We start from the raw sequence: 20,000 nt of genomic DNA, 5'->3' as shown, positions 1-20,000 counted from the left end.
ATGTAGTCCTTACCTAGCTACTGAGCATGTAGTCCTTACCTAGCTACTGAGCATGTAGTCTTACCTAGCTACTGAGCATGTAGTCTTACCTAGCTACTGAGCATGTAGTCTTACCTAGCTACTGAACATGTAGTCCTTACCTAGCTACTGAACATGTAGTCCTTACCTAGCTACTGAACATGTAGTCCTTACCTAGCTACTGAGCATGTGGTCCTTACCTAGCTACTGAGCATGTAGTCCTTACCTAGCTACTGAGCATGTAGTCTTACCTGTCCATGTACCTAGCTACTGAGCATGTAGTCCTTACCTACTGAGCTACTGAGCATGTGGTCTTACCTAGCTACTGAGCATGTGGTCCTTACCTAGCTACTGAGCATGTAGTCTTACCTGGCTACTGAGCATGTAGTCCTTACCTTAGCTACTGAGCATGTAGTCTTACCTAGCTACTGAGCATGTAGTCCTTACCTAGCTACTGAGCATGTAGTCCCTTACCTGGCTACTGAGCATGTGGTCTTACCTAGCTACTGAGCATGTAGTCTTACCTAGCTACTGAGCATGTAGTCCTTACCTAGCTACTGAGCATGTAGTCTTACCTAGCTACTGAGCATGTAGTCCTTACCTAGCTACTGAGCATGTGGTCTTACCTAGCTACTGAGCATGTAGTCTTACCTAGCTACTGAGCATGTAGTCCTTACCTAGCTACTGAGCATGTAGTCTTACCTAGCTACTGAGCATGTAGTCCTTACCTAGCTACTGAGCATGTGGTCCTTACCTGGCTACTGAGCATGTAGTCTTACCTAGCTACTGAGCATGTAGTCTTACCTGGCTACTGAGCATGTAGTCTTACCTGGCTACTGAGCATGTAGTCCTTACCTAGCTACTGAGCATGTAGTCCTTACCTAGCTACTGAGCATGTAGTCTTACCTGTAGCTACTGAGCATGTCCTCCCTTACCTGTAGCTACTGAGCATGTAGTCTTACCTACTGAGCTACTGAGCATGTAGTCCTTACCTAGCTACTGAGCATGTAGTCTTACCTGGCTACTGAGCATGTAGTCCTTACCTAGCTACTGAGCATGTAGTCTTACCTAGCTACTGAGCATGTAGTCCTTACCTAGCTACTGAGCATGTAGTCCTTACCTAGCTACTGAGCATGTAGTCCTTACCTAGCTACTGAGCATGTAGTCTTACCTAGCTACTGAGCATGTAGTCTTACCTACTGAGCTACTGAGCATGTAGTCCTTACCTAGCTACTGAGCATGTAGTCTTACCTAGCTACTGCTACTGAGCATGTAGTCCTTGTAGTCTTACCTAGCCTGAGCTACTGAGCATGTAGTCCTTACCTAGCTACTGAGCATGTAGTCTTACCTAGCTACTGAGCATGTAGTCTTACCTAGCTACTGAGCATGTAGTCTTGTACCTAGCTACTGAGCATGTAGTCCTTACCTAGCTACTGAGCATGTAGTCTTACCTAGCTACTGAGCATGTAGTCCTTACCTAGCTACTGAGCATGTAGTCCTTACCTGGCTACTGAGCATGTAGTCTTACCTAGCTACTGAGCATGCTACTGACATGTAGTCTGGAGCATGTAGTCCTTACCTAGCTACTGAGCATGTAGTCTTACCTAGCTACTGAGCATGTGGTCCTTACCTAGCTACTGAGCATGTAGTCTTACCTAGCTACTGAGCATGTAGTCTTACCTAGCTACTGAGCATGTAGTCTTACCTGGCTACTGAGCATGTAGTCTTACCTAGCTACTGAGCATGTAGTCTTACCTGACTGAGCATGTAGTCCTTACCTAGCTACTGAGCATGTAGTCTTACCTAGCTACTGAGCATGTAGTCTTACCTAGCTACTGAGCATGTAGTCCTTACCTAGCTACTGAGCATGTAGTCCTTACCTAGCTACTGAGCATGTAGTCCTTACCTAGCTACTGAGCATGTAGTCCTTACCTAGCTACTGAGCATGTAGTCCTTACCTAGCTACTGAGCATGGTCCTTACCTAGCTACTGAGCATGTAGTCCTTACCTAGCTACTGAGCATGTAGTCTTACCTAGCTACTGAGCATGTAGTCTTACCTAGCTACTGAGCATGTAGTCTTCATCGAGACACACATGGATGTTTCATGCTTAGGCGTTATTTAATAATTTAATAATAATAACTGGGCTTTTTCTTAGTTTTTGCCTTAATTTTCGAGGTTTTTTTGGATAATTCTTTTGACGTTTTTGAAGCATTTTTTAGTTAGTTTTTCGAATTTTTCGTCAGGTCTTACTTTTTTGCAATTTTGTGCGTTCGTGCTGTTGGTTTTGGGAACTTTCTCTCTGTGTCGTCCCGGTTGGGGGTGTGTGTGTGTGTGTGTGTGTGTGTGTGTGTGTGTGTGTGTGTGTGTGTGTGACTGGTGAACGAACGGGTTGGAAACGTCCCACGTCGAGAGGAGCGAGACATTTAAGCTCCGAGTTCACAGCGCCACACTGAATCAACACCACGTCCACTGGCTATGAAAACAGCTGTTTGATATTTTACACAACGAGGCCCAGACACACACACACACACACAAACAGACACACACACACAGAAAGAGACACAAATACACACACAGACACACACTCACAGAGATACACAGACACACACACACAGAGATTACACACACACACACAGACAGACAGACACACACACACACACACACACACACACACACACACAGAGATACACACACACACACACACACACAGAGACAGACAAACACACACACACACACACACACACACACACACACACACACAGACACACAGACACACACGCACAGACACACACAAACACACACACAAAGAGAAAGAGACACACACACACAGAAATACACACACACAGACACACACACACAGAAAGAGACACAAAAACACGCACACACAAAAGGCAAACAGTTGGAGGGAAACAATCGTTCAGTCATGTTTTATTTTGATTTTTCCTTTAACTTGTGTGTAAAATTGGGTGAAATAAATGTGGCCATTGTGAAATGTTATGAGTTAGTAATTAACCTGAAATGTTTTTCTGTGTTTCTGTCTTTCTGTGTGTGTGTGTGTGTGTGTGTGTGTGTGTGTGTGTGTGTGTGTGTGTGTGTGTGTGTTGTCTGTGTGTGTGTGTTTCTGTCTGTGTGTGTGTGTGTGTGTGTGTGTGTGTGTGTTTCTGTCTGTGTGTGTGTGTGTGTGTGTGTGTGTGTGTGTGTGTGTGTGTGTGTGTGTGTGCAGGAGGCAGCCTGTACTTATGTCATCGCCCTCATGGCGGTGTACTGGTGCACTGAGGTGTTGCCGCTGGCGGTGACCGCGCTGCTGCCGACCATCCTGTTCCCCATCCTCGGTATAATGGAGTCCAAAGATGTGAGATTGAACACCCACATACACACACACACACACACACACACACACACACACACACACACTAACACACAAAACTCCGAGGTTGCTTTGTAGTCTGCACGGGCACAAACGGAGACCTTTGGAAACGACGACGCAGATAGCAAGGTTCACCTCCTGATTAACATTAAAAAGCAGCCCCAAAATCACCATCACCAAACTCCACCAGACTCCATGTAAATAATCAGGACTTTTATCATCATAAAACACACTTCATTCAAAGTGGACAGAAACTGAATTAAACTACCAAAAGCCGTCTTGGTTCTTCTTTCCACTGTTCCAACAATCACCACTCTGGTTTGGTTGAAATAAACCCTTAATTCACCCATTTACATGTGGAGATATGCTGGCTCTATACACGCTAAAAGTCCTGATTATCTACATGGAGACTGGTGGAGATATGCTGGCTCTATACACGCTAAAAGTCCTGATTATTTACATGGAGTCTGGTGGATATATGCTGACTCTATACACACTAAAAGTCCTGATTATTTACATGGAGTCTGGTGGAGATATGCTGGCTCTATACACACTAAAAGTACTGATTATTTACACGGAGTCTGGTGGAGATATGCTGGGTCTATACACACTAAAAGTCCTGATTATTTACATGGAGTCTGGTGGAGATATGCTGGCTCTATACACGCTAAAAGTACTGATTATTTACATGGAGTCTGGTGGAGATATGCTCGCTCTATACACGCTAAAAGTCCTGATTATTTACATGGAGTCTGGTGGAGATATGCTGGCTCTATACACGCTAAAAGTCCTGATTATTTACATGGAGTCTGGTGGAGATATGCTGGCTCTATACACGCTAAAAAGTCCTGATTATTTACATGGAGTCTGGTGGAGATATGCTGGCTCTATACACGCTAAAAGTCCTGATTATTTACATGGAGTCTGGTGGAGATATGCTGGCTCTATACACGCTAAAAGTACTGATTATTTACACGGAGTCTGGTGGAGATATGCTGGGTCTATACACGCTAAAAGTCCTGATTATTTACATGGAGTCTGGTGGAGATATCCTGGGTCTATACACGCTAAAAGTCCTGATTATTTACATGGAGTCTGGTGGAGATATGCTGGCTCTATACACGCTAAAAGTACTGATTATTTACATGGAGTCTGGTGGAGATATGCTCGCTCTATACACGCTAAAAGTCCTGATTATTTACATGGAGTCTGGTGGAGATATGCTGGCTCTATACACGCTAAAAGTCCTGATTATTTACATGGAGTCTGGTGGAGATATGCTGGCTCTATACACGCTAAAAGTCCTGATTATTTACACAGACGCAAACTGACGCCAAACATTTCTCCTATATGATTACATTGCTGCCCATTTCACAGCTGCTGGTTTCAGCATTCTCTCTCAGTACTGGACCAATTTCAAAGATCTTTGCTAACATTAGACACAAGAACGATTGAAAATAGGGTCCAGGTCTCCTTAAAGTATTGACATTACTTTGTCTGCAGTAAATCCCTCCTGCTTTTGCTCAGGTGTGTATGCAGTACCTAAAGGACACCAACATGCTGTTTATGGGCGGGCTAATGGTGGCCGTGGCAGTGGAGCACTGGAACCTCCACAAACGCATCGCTCTCCGAGTCCTGCTGCTAGTCGGGGTCAGACCCGCCCTGTAAGTGCCCTGATCTACTGCCCTCTTCTGCACCACGATGAATGTTTGGGTTACTAACACAGGTTATAACCAGGGATCTAAATTAGCATCATCTACCAGCCAAATGCTGGTGAAATATGCAATTGGCTGGTAGATTTGCTTCACTTACCAACCAATAAAACAATAGTAATCTACGAAAAAGTTAATTTAAACCCTGGTTATAACTAGAGATGTTCCTGATACCAGAATCATGTACACTTGGTCAGATGCCTTTGGCGTTGTTACTGACGCAAAAACTGTCCTTTAGCACCAAAACGCGCTGGGTTGGGACTATTGGCGACACATTTGACGCAGTTAGGTTTAGGAAAAGATGGTGGGTGGGCTTATAAAAAGGTAAGTTTACAACATACGCGGGACAAGAACGGGACAGTCAGGTTTAGGTAAAGAAGAACAGGACAGTTGGGTTTAGGTAAAGAAGAACGGGACAGTTGGGTTTAGGTAAAGAGGAACGGGACAGTTGGGTTTAGGTAAAGAAGAACGGGACGGTTGGGTTTAGGTAAAGAAGAACGGGACAGTTGGGTTTAGGTAAAGAAGAACGGGACAGTTGGGTTTAGGAAAAGAAGAACGGGACAGTTGGGTTTAGGAAAAGAAGAACGGGACAGTTGGGTTTACCGGTACTGTGTTGATATCTCTGAGAGTCATGGAGTCCGATGCTAATCACTTCCTACAATCAACCATTTACTGTAAATTCCCAGACTTGTGTCAGAGTTCATTGCTCATACTCGTTTAAACGGTACTTGAATGTATCACAGTCCTCTAGTTCCGCTTCCGGTTGTTGATGAGGATTGTTGAAGCACATTTCGTCACAATTTAGAAGATCTGGTCTTCCTTCCCCCAGGTTGATGCTGGGCTTCATGGGAGTGACGGCCTTCCTGTCCATGTGGATCAGCAACACAGCCACCACCGCCATGATGGTCCCGATCGTCCAGGCCATCCTGGACCAGCTCCACGGCAACGTAGACCCCGAACCCTCCGCCAAGAGCCAGAGACAGCAGGAGAAAACTAGTGGCATCCAGCAAACCGCTGCGCCGAACTCCCTGGAGAACGGTACTACGCGCTAACGTTAGCTCACTCTAACATCGGCAGTCAAACAAACCTTAATGATCCAATGTCTTTTTTATAATCTATACGTTTTTCTTGCAGTAGCCTTTCTACAATAAGTCGTGGTAAAAGTGACTATAATCTGTTCAAGGAGTTGATAAGCAGACAGATTGGCTAGCTAGTTGATAAATTGTCTACTTCCACTTTATAAACAGATAGCCATAGCAGCTAACGTTAACGCTACTTTGCTGCTGGACCGGTCAGCTACTTTAGCGATGTTTATCTTGTTTAACATCAATTTGTCAAAATGTCGGAAAAAGTGACAAAAATGTCAGAAAAAGTACAAAAACGTCAGAAAAAGTGACAAAAATGTCGGAAAAAGTGACAAAAATGTCAGAAAAAGTGACAAAAATTTAGGATAAAGTGACAAAAATGTCAGAAAAAGTGACATAAATGTAGGAAAAAGTCAGAAAAATGTCAGAAAAAGTAACAAACGTCGGAAAAAGTAACAAAAATGTTGGAAAAAGTGACATAAATGTTGGAAAAAGTGACAAAAATGTAGGAAAAAGTGACAAAAATGTCGGAAAAAGTGACAAAATGTATGAAAAAGTAACAAAAACGTCGGAAAAAGTGACAAAAATATCAGAAAAAGTGACAAAAAAGTCAGAAAAAGTGACAAAAATGTAGGATAAAGTGATAAAAATGTCAGAAAAAGTGACAAAAATGTAGGAAAAATTCAGAAAAAATTCAGAAAAAGTGACAAAAACGTCGGAAAAAGTGACAAAAATGTTGGAAAAAGTGACAAAAATGTTGGAAAAAGTGACAAAAACGTCGGAAAAAGTGACAAAAATGTCGGAAAAAGTGACAAAAATGTAGGAAAAAGTGATAAAAAAGTCAGAATTTAGTTGGGCCAAAATGTATTGCGAAGCTAAATTGATATGCGGGGCCGCATCATAATCTGTGAGGGGCCGGATTTGGCCCGCGGGCCTTGAGTTTGACACATGTGCACTACACCCTCTCTTCCTTGAATATGAACTTCTGCCATCAGGAAGAAGATTCTGTGTGCCGAGCTGTAAAACAAACAGACTAAAGTTATCATTTATTCCAACTTCCGTCAAGCTGCTGAACTCCAACAGTAAATCTTAGTCCAGCAGAGCAGGGGTGCAGTAAATACCCCAGCCCTTTTTGCACTTTAATTATTACAGTTAATTCTCAGGATGTTGTGCTTTCTGTGCTGTCATGTGTGTCCTTCTTTTGTCTTTTTGTGCTTTTGTGTCCTTGTGTCTCAGGATGCTGTGCCGATCTCACTTTTATGTTGATTTTATTTTACTGTATTTAACTTGAGAATGTTTTAATGTTACATATTGTCTGTGTTGTGAATCAAAGGATGTGGCACTGTGGCCAAGACAAATTTCCCCTCGGGGACAATAAAGTGTATTCTATTCATAGGCGTAGTTTGACATTCAAGCCCGGGGGGGCAAAAAAAAAAAAAAAAAATCTCATTGTAGCAACTGACATATGGACAAAAACAAACATGCTAAATAATTATTTTTTTAAGCAGATTTGAAATTACATTGTAAATATTTAAAACCTCGAGCTCAATTTAGTTAAAAAAAAGAAGACCATAACACATATAATTCTTGAGCGACAGATGCAAAAAATCCACAACAATCTCCGTCCCCACAGGGCAGGCTGTATACGCTGCCTGTTCTGCTTAACGTGAAAAAGCTTAACGTGGTTTAATGTACCTCAACAACGATCACCAAATGTATCATGGCCATATCTTGAAATGAACACTTATGCCTGTCAAAAGAACTTGACAGGCTATGGCGAGGAAAAACCTTGAACCTAAACAATGATTACCAAATTTCTCTCATATTGCTCCTCATAACCACTGAAAACTGATTGATCGTTGTTTATGTACATTAAACCACGTTAAGCTTTTTCATGTTAGGACTTATAAAGCCCATGAGAACCGTGGTGAGTCAACCAACAGCTGCTCCGCTGCCCTGCTGAAAATGTGAAGCAGAAACCTTAAATGTCAGATATAATCCATCCGTCCATGATAATTAGACTCTGGGTTCTATTTTTTTGACAGTTTTCCGTGGTTATGAGGAGCAATATTAGAGAGAAATTTGGTAATCACTGATCATTGTTTACGAACATTAAACTTGAACTGCGCGAAAGAGAAAAAAAAACGTATGCGTCATTGTACCCAGCACTTCTGGAAATGTACCTCCGAATGCATCTCTGTCCCCAGCACATTTCAAATCAAATCAATCAATCAATCAATCAATCAAATTGTATTTGTATAGCGCTTTAAAACAACCAGCAGGTATCCAAAGTGCTTCACATCGGAGCTAACTAACTTAATTTCAAACCAAACTGACCCACTTAAATTCAACTAACATGTAGCTAGGTTAACAGTGAACAATCAGTCTGTTGAGATGCCTCTCCAGACGCAGAAACCAAGCGCGATCGCACCGTAAAACGTTAAGACACGTTAAGATAAAAGATCAGTATTTTTGCCGTAATCCAATGACATGAAAACAAGTCATCCACAGCGATCGGTAGATCCACAAACAGAGTCAGTGGAATAAAACGTATAAAAGTCCAAATCTACACAAAACGCGCATTCAATTAGAAAACTGACAGTAAATGTATATACATGGCATTTAGGCAACCTTTATTGCAACGTTGGCACGGTAACATGTCCCGACTAGTGCAACAAATTTGCGTCCTGCATATGCGTCGACAATGGTCTCAGGTGAGAGGCAGAGCCCTGAAAATATCTTGTTTTTACTAAAGCAGTATATGAAATCAGATGTATTACCTATCCCCATTTAGTTGTTTTGTGTTTTTAAAGTATTTATAAAATATCTGGTTATATTATTATCTGGTCAGAAGTAATTATTCCACTCATTTTTGAAACAATGCAATTACCCGTTTCAGACACGCAAACTCCACGCATGATTCTATTCTATAATCATTCCCCCTGCTCTGGCGTTTCCCCCTCTCATTCCCCCCTGATCTGGCGTTTCCCCCCTCTCGTTCCCCCCTGATCTGGCGTTTCCCCTCTCATTCCCCCCCCCTGATCTGGCGTTTCCCCCTCTCATTCCCCCCTGCTCTGGCGTTTCCCCCCTCTCATTCCCCCCTGATCTGGCGTTTCCCCCTCTCATTCCCCCCCTGCTCTGGCGTTTCCCCCTCTCATTCCCCCCCTGATCTGGCGTTTCCCCCTCTCATTCCCCCTGCTCTGGCGTTTCCCCCCTCTCATTCCCCCTGCTCTGGCGTTTCCCCCCTCTCATTCCCCCCCTGATCTGGCGTTTCCCCCCTCTCATTCCCCCCCTGATCTGGCGTTTCCCCCTCTCATCTGGCGTTTCCCCTCATTCCCCCTGCTCTGGCGTTTCCCCCTCTCATTCCCCCCCTGATCTGGCGTTTCCCCCCTCTCATTCCCCCTGGCGTTTCCCCCTCTCATTCCCCCCCTGATCTGGCGTTTCCCCCTCTCATTCCCCCCTGATCTGGCGTTTCCCCCCTCTCATTCCCCCCTGATCTGGCGTTTCCCCCCTCTCATTCCCCCCCTGATCTGGCGTTTCCCCCTCTCATTCCCCCCCCCCCCTCTCATCTGATCTGGCGTTTCCCCCCTCTCATTCCCCCCTGATCTGGCGTTTCCCCCCTCTCATTCCCCCCTGATCTGGCGTTTCCCCCCTCTCATTCCCCCCTGATCTGGCGTTTCCCCCTTCCCCCCTGATCTGGCATTCTCATTCCCCCCTGATCTGGCGTTTCCCCTGTCATTCCCCCTGATCTGGCATTTCCCCTCCCCCCCTGATCTGGCATTTCCCCCTCTCATTCCCCCCTGATCTGGCGTTTCCCCCTCTCATTCCCCCCCCTGATCTGGTATCCCCCTCTCATTCCCCCCTGATCTGGCTTTTCCCCCCTCCATTTCCCCCCCCTGATCTGGCATTTCCCCCCTCTCATTCCCCCCCTGATCTGGCGTTTCCCCCCTCTCATTCCCCCTGCTCTGGCATTTCCCCTCTCATTCTCCCCTGATCTGGCATTTCCCCCTCTCATTCCCCCCCCTGATCTGGCGTTTCCCCTCTCATTCCCCCTGATCTGGCATTTCCCCCTCTTATACCCCCTCTCATTCCCCCTGATCTGGCGTTTCCCCCTCTCATTCCCCCTGCTCTGGCGTTTCCCCCTCTCATTCCCCCCTGATCTGGCGTTTCCCCCCTCTCATTCCCCCCTGATCTGGCGTTTCCCCCTCTCATTCCCCCTGCTCATGGGTTTCAGAGCCCCAAAACCGGAGACATTTAGAAACACTTCTGACCCATTTTGGTTATGGATTCTGCGGAGATCGCTTTTGGCTCAAAACTTCCGTTCTAACTTCCAGGCTTTTTTGTAGCTGGATATCTCTTGTAGCATCTTAAAATACTAATGAGGATAGTGATAGTGAGATACTTGCAACATTTGCATTTCTAGTATAGTGACGAAAACTTACGGACCGAAGTAAGTGGTAGCTGGAAGCAAGCCAGTTCACCTCTTGGGCACTTCCAAGGTGCTCTTGAGCAAGGCACAGAGGAAAAGATTCTTTGCACATCCATTCAATCAATATGTAAATAGAAGTGTAATTGTTTCAGAAAGTTTCAGATCCTGTGAGTCTGATGTCACATTTTTAAAAGTCTACGCGAACTATGTTAACGATCTCATCGCACAGCGTGGAGCTCCTGGTGCAGGTGTGTTTAGGGCGGGTCCAAATCCTCAATCAGAGGTGTGTTTAGGGCGTAACATGTAATCAACCAATCAGAGATCATCTCCCATTCCCTTTAGAAGCCAGGCGTGTTTGGACCTTGGAGCATTGCTGTTATGATGGAGGATTTACACCCTAATATATTTATTTTTAATCTTCTGTGTGTGTGTGTGTGTGTGTGTGTGTGTGTGTGTGTGCTGCTGTGCGTGCAACAAGCATAGTGTGCACGCGCTGTGCACGAGCATAGGAGCATTTTACTAATGCTCTGTTAAAATAACAATGAAATTCTGCGTTAGTGTAGCCTGACAAGCCAGACCCACATCCAGATGTTGAGGTCTGGGAACTCACCATTGACGGAGCTAGATCCGACGGGCGGGATAATTGGTTGTCTTTCAAATTCCCTCTGCACATAATAGGATGGCGCTCCAACCAATCAGAGCAACGGAGAAGGTAGAGAAGCTAGTTGATAGATTAAACTGTTGCCGTATCCGGTCGGCAAAACTCCCAAAAAACCTTCTTTTTTAAGAATGACTCCAGTGCCATTTTTTGTTCTTTTATCAAAGAAAAGCTGAACTCCAAGTCTTCCAGAAGTCCTCTGTTCCCAGCAGCAGCCATAAGCCCCGCCCACCGACTCTATACACGATGTGATTGGCCCGACCAAAATTTGTTTTTTGCAGCTTGAAAGTCAACGGAGAGTGCCTAGACCCCCCCCCCCCTGGCTGCCAAATAAATTTGCTGCCACTAGGGGGAGTCTAGATTTCTAGGCTAGCGTTAGTGACATTAGACCAGGTTTTTTGTTGGTCTATGGTGCGATCACTTCCCGCTGCATCAAGATAGCAATACGCCCAGAATGCACCTGAACGCACCTCCCTGTATGTCCAGCACGTCCATGTGCCACAGATGGGTGCAGGTGCATTTGCTATTTAAATGACTTTTGATTTAAATGAGGTCTTAAACTAGCAAAGACACTTGCATTGGGCTTTGCCCTGCGCCGGGTGCAAGATAAGGCCATGTATATGTCTAATCTGTAAATCTAACGTCACGTGAAAGCCTATGGATTCAGTAAGTCCCCAAGTCTTTCTTTGGTCTGACATTTAACTTCTGAATGTTTCCTCGCAGGCCTGAATGGGGCGACCCCAACACAAAGCAACCCAGAGAAACCCAGAGACCTACGAGACAACATGTCCTCCGAGCAGAAAGGGTTTTCAGAGGGTCGGATGGACGGACAGGAGATTGGGAAACCGACACCACAGGACAAACCTCCATCAGAGTGCAACAGCAGTGGGCCTGGTGAGTCCACAGCCAAGGTTCCCCTATGGGAACTAAAGAAAATCTGTAATCTACACGTGTACGAATGGAATTTGTCAGGTTGATTGTCTTCCTAAAGGAGCTTGCACACTGGCTCCAACAAATGCCAACAAACTCCAACAGTTGGGACAGTGTGGGCTGGCTGTCTGTGTTTGTTGGATGGAGTTGGTAGAGTTGGACATGTCCAGTCTGGTCTGGTGGAGTTGGTAGAGTCTGACATGTCCAGTCTGGTCTGGTGGAGTTGGTAGAGTCTGACATGTCCAGTCTGGTCTGGTGGAGTTGGTAGAGTTGGACATGTCCAGTCTGGTCTGGTGGAGTTGGTAGAATTGGACATGTCCAGTCTGGTCTGGTGGAGTTGGTAGAGTCTGACATGTCCAGTCTGGTCTGGTGGAGTTGGTAGAGTTGGACATGTCCAGTCTGGTCTGGTGGAGTTGGTAGAGTTGGACATGTCCAGTCTGGTCTGGTGGAGTTGGAGAATGTCGGACCAATGTTGCCCATTTTCCCACAATTGAAACCATTCTAACTAAAATTGGTGGTTTTTCTGGCAATTAGTGGAGTAACCATAGTGAGTAATTCCTCAAAAGCTTGAGGAGCAAAACAGGGAAAATTCACAAAAGCTGGAGAATCTTCTGAGAGACGTTCTTGACACAAGTTAGGATAAACTCCCTGTTTTGCATGTCCCAATATCCGAGGTTTACACCACAGTCTCCTCCTGGCTCGTCTTGATTGCCGTCTCTCCTGTACACGGCTAGCAACTTTACCGGACTGGTAGACCAGAACTACTCTGGCCACATTCAACAAGATCTCCATTTCCTCCATGTTATATTACACTAAAACTCTAATGAGAAAAGGTAGGACTATAGGTGACAAAAGTCAGTCTTGTCTGTTACTGTCTGTGCAGTGTGGACTGGCAGTTGGTTTTATGAACATTATAAAATCCAACTGCCAACAACTGCCAACAACTGCCAACAACTGCCAACAACTGCCAGACAGTGCAGTGTGCATGCTCCTTAACCAGCAGCAATTGGTTTCTGTTCCTTTAAAGGCTCTGACACACCGAGCCGATAATCGGACAGTCTGGCGAGGTCGGTGACTCGAGTCTGTTCGGCGTGTCCCGTGTTGTCGTCCGTCTGAGGAGCTGGCGGCCTTCATTTTGAGCCGATTTGACTTGTTGAATCGGAAGGCAGGCAGTCGGACTCAATGGCCAATCTGATTGGTGAAGAGCTAACCCGGGAAATGGGAAGCAGGATGAGCGTGACTAGAGTCTCTCAAAATCTGACGAAAATCTCTTAAACTGACCTTTTTTGATCTGAAATGAAGACCGATTCAGCAACTGCATCACGGCCTATTTCTCTCTTCAAATGTTCTCAGAAACGTTTCGGTGAACTATGTTAGTACAATATGAGATCGTATTATACCCATTATGGTCTGGGAGCAGCCAGACCCACGTGACGTGTTTGTCCAATTAGCTGCCGGTTTTCATTTTTTGGGGCAACAATACAAATTAGCGCCGCCTGCCAGGGCCGGCGATTGCCATAGGTGACCTAGGCAATTGCCTAGGTCACCAAATGTGTCGGGGGCGCCGTGTTGCCCTTCTACTTCCCATTAATAATATGACAAGCAAAATAAAACGTGTTTATTAAACATGATCATCCTAGGGCGCCCCCTCAGCCACACGTTTACTGGTCAACCTTTCATTGCTGCAGCGTGCCTTCCGTGTTTATAATGGACGCGCTCTGCTGTGGGCATGCTGCAGCAGATGTGTCCCTATTTCTGCGTAGTTTTGTTGTGTTTCCACCTCCGATGTAGAGCAGCGTAGCTACAGCCACTTCCCTAAACTGTCTCATTCAGAGACCAGAGACCCAAACGGGGCTCTGAGTCTGTCAGGAGGTCTGACATCTACCGTCTCAGCAGAGATATCACGTACTGCACAGCAGACTATGGTGCAGGTGGATTATTTTCTGAAATATAGTGACTTTATTCTTGTAATAGCTTATTGTATTATCACTGTATTTTTCTCAAAATATCACGACTCCTCCAAACCTCAGAGAACACAGATGAGATATATTGTATTTTGAAGGTGCACAAAGTTTTGAACATGAACAGAAATCTTGCTTAAACACATCTGAAATATTACAGTCCAGAGGTCTCATTTATAAACGTGCGTACTCCACTTCCCACGCAAAGGTTGTGATTTATAAAAAACAAACTTGACGGGAGAATGTCCGGTCCTCCACGTAAACTCTGACCCCGGCGTACGCACATTATGGAGACAAAATAGGAATTGGCGACGCAGATGGTGAGGTGGTGAACTGAAGTCAGACTGCAGAAAGTACATGTGGGAATACCGATTAGGCTACTCTTAATATGTTGAAGTATTAATGCCTCACGCACATTTCTTCACACCGTATTATGAAGATTGTACTGAGTGATAATTGAGTGATAATTGTGTCTGGAAATACAGCCGTTAAGCTCTCGCGCAATCGTTACGCTCTATGTCCTCGTTGTCTAAAATCTAATACTGTTTATAACAAACCCTGCATGAAGAAAAGTGTGTTTGCCTATTACATTTTATTTCGTCTTCAGATTGTATCTCGGGGTGGGGGATACCACTAGTTGTTGCTGTGATTTTAGCAAGGTGTTAACAATCACAACTTGTTGTAGACTAAACCTATAAATCCTGCGGTGACCCCGGTGCGTAATGCTGCGTGATGGCCCTGCTGGCCCTGCAGGAGGACTACGCTAACGGAAGAATCAGGAGAGAAAGAGACTTCAGGGACCATGACGATGACTGGCTCATATGCCGATTTAAATTCCCTAATATAGCTGTAATATATAGCTGAGCTCTTGGATCTATGTACTGAACTGGGTCCAGTAGAGAGGGCAACGCGCCAGAACCGGGCCATCCCGGTCCAAATACAGGTCCTCGCCAGTATGGGTGAAACCGGCTGTTTCCAGAGGGAAATGTCAGACAGCTAAGTGTTTTTTTAAATAAATATTATATATAATCTTCAACTTCATCACTAAGGCTTGTTTGGATATAATATATAGTTCTGTTAAATCTTATTATATACGTCTGGTATATCGAAGCTGTCCCAGAGTGCCGTAATACCTGCTGATTTGGGAGATTTTATGAATAAAGGTAGTCTATAGATCAGGTTTCCCAACGCTGTGCGACAACAGGCCGACATTATAATTCAATTGCGGCAATTCCCGAACGTCTGAGAGGTTTATTGCTTGTTTGTTTGTTTGTTTTCTCCGCCAGTCGTCATGATTCGGCATGTTTCGGTGTAACGAAGAACAGCTGCCAGGGTCATTAACATACTGATCAGCATTCACAAGGTGATTTACGTCGACTATTTATGGTTAAAAATGGGCGTGTACAGGGCGGGATAAGAGGCTGATCCACGTACACACACTTGTAGGTAATCTGTGATTTATAAAGGGAACACTGCTTACAGGTGTGCGTACACAAGGTTTTATAAATCTGACTTTTTTTCGGCGTACGCCATTTTGGGCTTTTGGGCGTACGTACACTTATAGTAAGGATCCTACGCACAGTTTTATAAATGAGACCCCAGGGGTTTATTAATTCATAAAAAGTATAATTCAGGTGAATAATTTGAATATGCACATTTAAGAAGGTTACTTCCTCGACAAAAGAAGCAAAAGTGGGAAAAGTAAATGTTGCCTAGGCTACATGTGTTGTGACTCAGATGTATTTAGAAATATAGTAGTCGATCTACATGAGAATAAATAGTTGAAAGCAATACAGAATGCCTGAGAGCCTTACTGCAACATATTCCATTATGTTTTTATATTTGGATTGTAATCTAGGTTTCCCTTTAGATCAACATATTTCCAGTATAAATTGATTCAGAAAAAGGTAAAGAAAAATAAGTGCATAAAAATTCACCAGAATGCAGGAAATTAAGTATTTATTGCTCAAAGTTTTCAGGGCGTGGACCCCCAGACCCCCCTCCGGGCCCCCCATCATAAGTCACCATGCACACAAATCTGGAAACAAAACCCTGGCCTTTGGGTTGCCAGACCAGTTCTGATTAGACCAAATGTTGGTGCCGTCTGACTTACATGGAAGCTACAAACTAAAATGAACATACATTGCTGTTCTATCGCTGACACAGCGCTGTGGAGATCTGGCAATGCAAGACTAGGGGAGGGGGGGTGCAAAACTCAATCTAGCCTAGGGCAACCAAAGGGCTACAACCGGCCCTGCTACATATATTGTATAAAATGAAGTTGCATATTAAACTGGGCCTACAATAACGTTTAGGGCTGCCTAAAGCCTTTATATACATACCTTTTAATGGTGCATACAATACTAAGCTATTCAAATAGCCTAATAATTGTTGGCATGATTTTATAAATCAGGTTTTAATGTCAAACATACATGTGGTACAGTGAATCTTTAGGATGTACTGTATCTGTATATCTCAGATACCCCCTTTTCCACCAAGGCAGAGCTGGTGCTGGTTCGGAGCCAGAGCCTATGGTTTCAAATCGGTTCTTTGTTTTTCCGACCACCAAAAGCCCCAGCTCCGAACCGGTAAAAGTGGTTCTTAAGTAGCGCTGACTACTTCCTGCCGTTGCGCCCACTTTGCATGGTTAGTGTCGTCCCAAAAGGAACACTTAATGTTAAAACACTTACCGGAAATGACGAGCGATCGGGATCGGCTCGCCGCCTCTCAAAATCTGACGAAAATCTCTGACACTGACCTTTGTTGATCTGAAATGAAGACAGATTCAACAACTGCATGTTCTATTTCTCTCTTAAAATGTTTCCAGAAACACGTTTTGGTGAACTATTTTAGTACAATACGAGATCGTATTCTGTACCGAATGCTTTGTTGTGAAACCCGGGAGAAGCCAGACCCACGTGACGCGTTCGTCCAATCAGCTCCCAGTCCACGTCCCTGGCCCCTCCCCCTTTCCGCTGCGTAGTCAAGATGGCGCCCGTTTAACATCGTTCCACGCTGAACTTTTTGACCTTTTTTAGGGGGTCATCCTGGTACTTTCAGTGCTCTGAGTTTTTGCGTTATCTCCACGATATACTTAAAACTAAGTGCTTGAAGTGTGCAAGTAGACACTCTGAGACACAGCAACTGTCTTCATTCAAGTTAATTGGATAATTTTTGTCTCCTAAAGAGTGTCTTGTTCAGCCTTCACTAGCACCGGTAGCGTTAGCTGGAAAGTTTGCAGATTTTCTGTATTGGCGGACTCGAGTCCTGGACTCGGACTCAGTCTCACGTTTTGTAGTGGAAGTTTTCTCGTTAGCAACAGGAGTGCGTATCAAAAACACACGTAGAGACGAATTAAAGACGTATTTGAGAATTAAACCAAAGTTTGGTCTTTGAGCATTTATTTTACATTTGCAAATGTAGAGAATACAGTTTCACAAGTACCACGGCACATCTGACAAAGTCTTCTGACTCAAGCTAAATGTCAACACATCTTATAGTAAAAACTCCGTTAAAGGCCACCCCTCTCCAGGATATCTTTTAGCAGCCTGAAACTGGAAAAAAACATACCATAAACAGTCAAATGTTTTACAACCTTCCCTTCTGCTCCGGTTCCTAACATTAGCCTAAACACCTTATCTGCTAAAAGTAAAACAGAATAAGCAGGTGAGGTCCTCTCAACGGCAAAATAACTTCAGCTAGACTGAAGGTTTACGATTTCAGCTATTTCACTTGGAGGGAAAGAGTCTTCACAAAATGTGAGAATATAAGATAATCTTGTAGGATATCAAACAATCACGTTAAAGCGCCCATATTGTGCTCATTTTCAGCTACATAATTGTATTTTAAGGTTGTACCAGAATAGGTTTACATGGTTTAATTTTCTAAAAACACCATATTTTTTTTGTATTGCACAGCTCTCTCTCACTGCTGCAGATCCTCTTTTCACCTGGTTTCTGTTTTAGCTACAGAGTGAGACCTCTTTTCATCTTCTTCTTCTGTACTATCTTTGATTGCACTCGCACATGCTCAGTAGCTCAGATCGTAGCTCATGTCAGCTAGCTCCATAGACAGTAAAAGAAAGGCTGTTTCTCCGACTTTGGTCAGTTCCAAGGCAGGATCAGCTGGGAGACTTCTTCTAAACCAGGGAGCACATGGAAGTAGTTCTTTTGGTAGATTATGGTGAACTAGTGTGTGTTGAAGCAGCGCTTTGCTATTGAGCAATGAGCATGCTAACGCTAACGCTACGAGCTAACGGTTGTGGTTACCCAGCTCATTTCGGACTGTGACTTCACTTTTTTGCTTCCCGATACCGATTCCGATACCTGAACTTGCGTATCGGCCGATACCGAGTACCGATCCGATACCAGAGTGTCATATATTTCATTATGTTTTAACAGCTGTATACTACTATCTCTGTATGGATGTGATATGATTTCTATCTTTGTGAAACATGAACAAACACAAACAATGAATGCCACAGAACTTTCTTTTATTCTCCAGTTTGACAGTCAGTTATAACGGAAAAAGAACATAAATAAACTACTTTAACGTAGATTTTCTTTAGGGCTTTATTACGTGGTATCGGATCGGTGCCTAAACTCCAGTACTTCCCGATACCGATACCAGCGTTTTAGGCGGTATCGGAGCCGATACCGATACTGGTATCGGTATCGGAACATCTCTAGTATGTGTGTGGAAGCACCAGAGACACAAAAGAACACCTCAAATCACCAGAAAAAGTGATTTTTTTTTTTCATAATATGGGCACTTTAAAAATTAAATTTTGCCGCTACAGTTTCTGTTTAGACTTAATAAAGCGAAACGTGCCCAGCGGGCGTTTTAAATGCCTCTCCGAACGTTGATTTGTTGTGTAGTGGTGGTGTGTGCGGAGACGGTGTGCTGCCAGATGGAGCTGGAGGAGCTGAGCGATGACCAGGAGGAGAGGAGGAGGATGAGTAAGGGGCTCCTGCTGTCTGTGTGCTACGCTGCCAGCATCGGAGGCATCGCCACGCTGACTGGAACTGGACCCAACCTGGTTCTGATGGGACAGATGAGCCAGTAGGTGCTAACACACACACGCACACACAAACACACACACACACGCACACACACACACACACACACACACACACATACGCATACACACACACACACACACACACACACACACACACACACACACACACACACACACACTATATTATGACTTTTTATCACTTTTTTGACATACTATATTATGACTTTTTATGACTTTTTCGACATACTATATTATGACTTTTTATCACTTTTTTGGAACTTCTATATTATGACTTTTTATCACTTTTTCGACATACTATATTATGACTTTTTATGACTTTTTCGACATACTATATTATGACTTTTTATGACTTTTTCGACATACTATATTATGACTATTTATCACTTATTTGGACCGACTATATTATGACTTTTAATCACTTTTTTGACATACTATATTATGACTTTTTATTACTTTTTTTGACATACTATATTATGACTTTTTTATCACTTTTTTGACATACTATATTATGACTTTTTTATCACTTTTTTGACATACTATATTATGACTTTTTATCACTTTTTTGGACATGCTATACAATGAAATGTTATGACTTTTTTTGACATACTATACTATGACTTTTTATCACTTTTTTGGACATACTATATTATGACTTTATCACTTTTTTGGACATACTATATTATGACTTTTTATCACTTTTTTGACATACTATATTATGACTTTTTATCACTTTTTTGACATACTATATTATGACTTTTTATCACTTTTTTGGACATACTATATTATTACTTTTTATC

At 43.7% G+C, this 20,000-nt stretch overlaps 1 protein-coding gene across 1 annotated transcript in view; it reads left to right on the top strand.

Annotated features, from left to right (window-relative positions):
• LOC114566878 (solute carrier family 13 member 5) overlaps nt 1-20,000 on the top strand; it is a 36,129-nt gene that overhangs the window by 2,938 nt on the left and 13,191 nt on the right. Inside the window, exons 2-6 of the mRNA XM_028595706.1 lie at nt 3,244-3,372; nt 4,915-5,051; nt 5,929-6,137; nt 11,995-12,165; nt 19,040-19,223. Coding sequence (XP_028451507.1) covers nt 3,244-3,372; nt 4,915-5,051; nt 5,929-6,137; nt 11,995-12,165; nt 19,040-19,223 — 830 coding nt within the window. The remainder of the gene's footprint in view (nt 1-3,243; nt 3,373-4,914; nt 5,052-5,928; nt 6,138-11,994; nt 12,166-19,039; nt 19,224-20,000) is intronic.

Source organism: Perca flavescens, chromosome 13 (genome assembly GCF_004354835.1).
Source record: "Perca flavescens isolate YP-PL-M2 chromosome 13, PFLA_1.0, whole genome shotgun sequence".
NCBI lineage: Eukaryota > Metazoa > Chordata > Actinopteri > Perciformes > Percidae > Perca > Perca flavescens.
The sequence above is the reverse complement of the archived record's forward strand: the minus strand, read 5'-3'. Positions and strand labels throughout refer to the sequence as shown.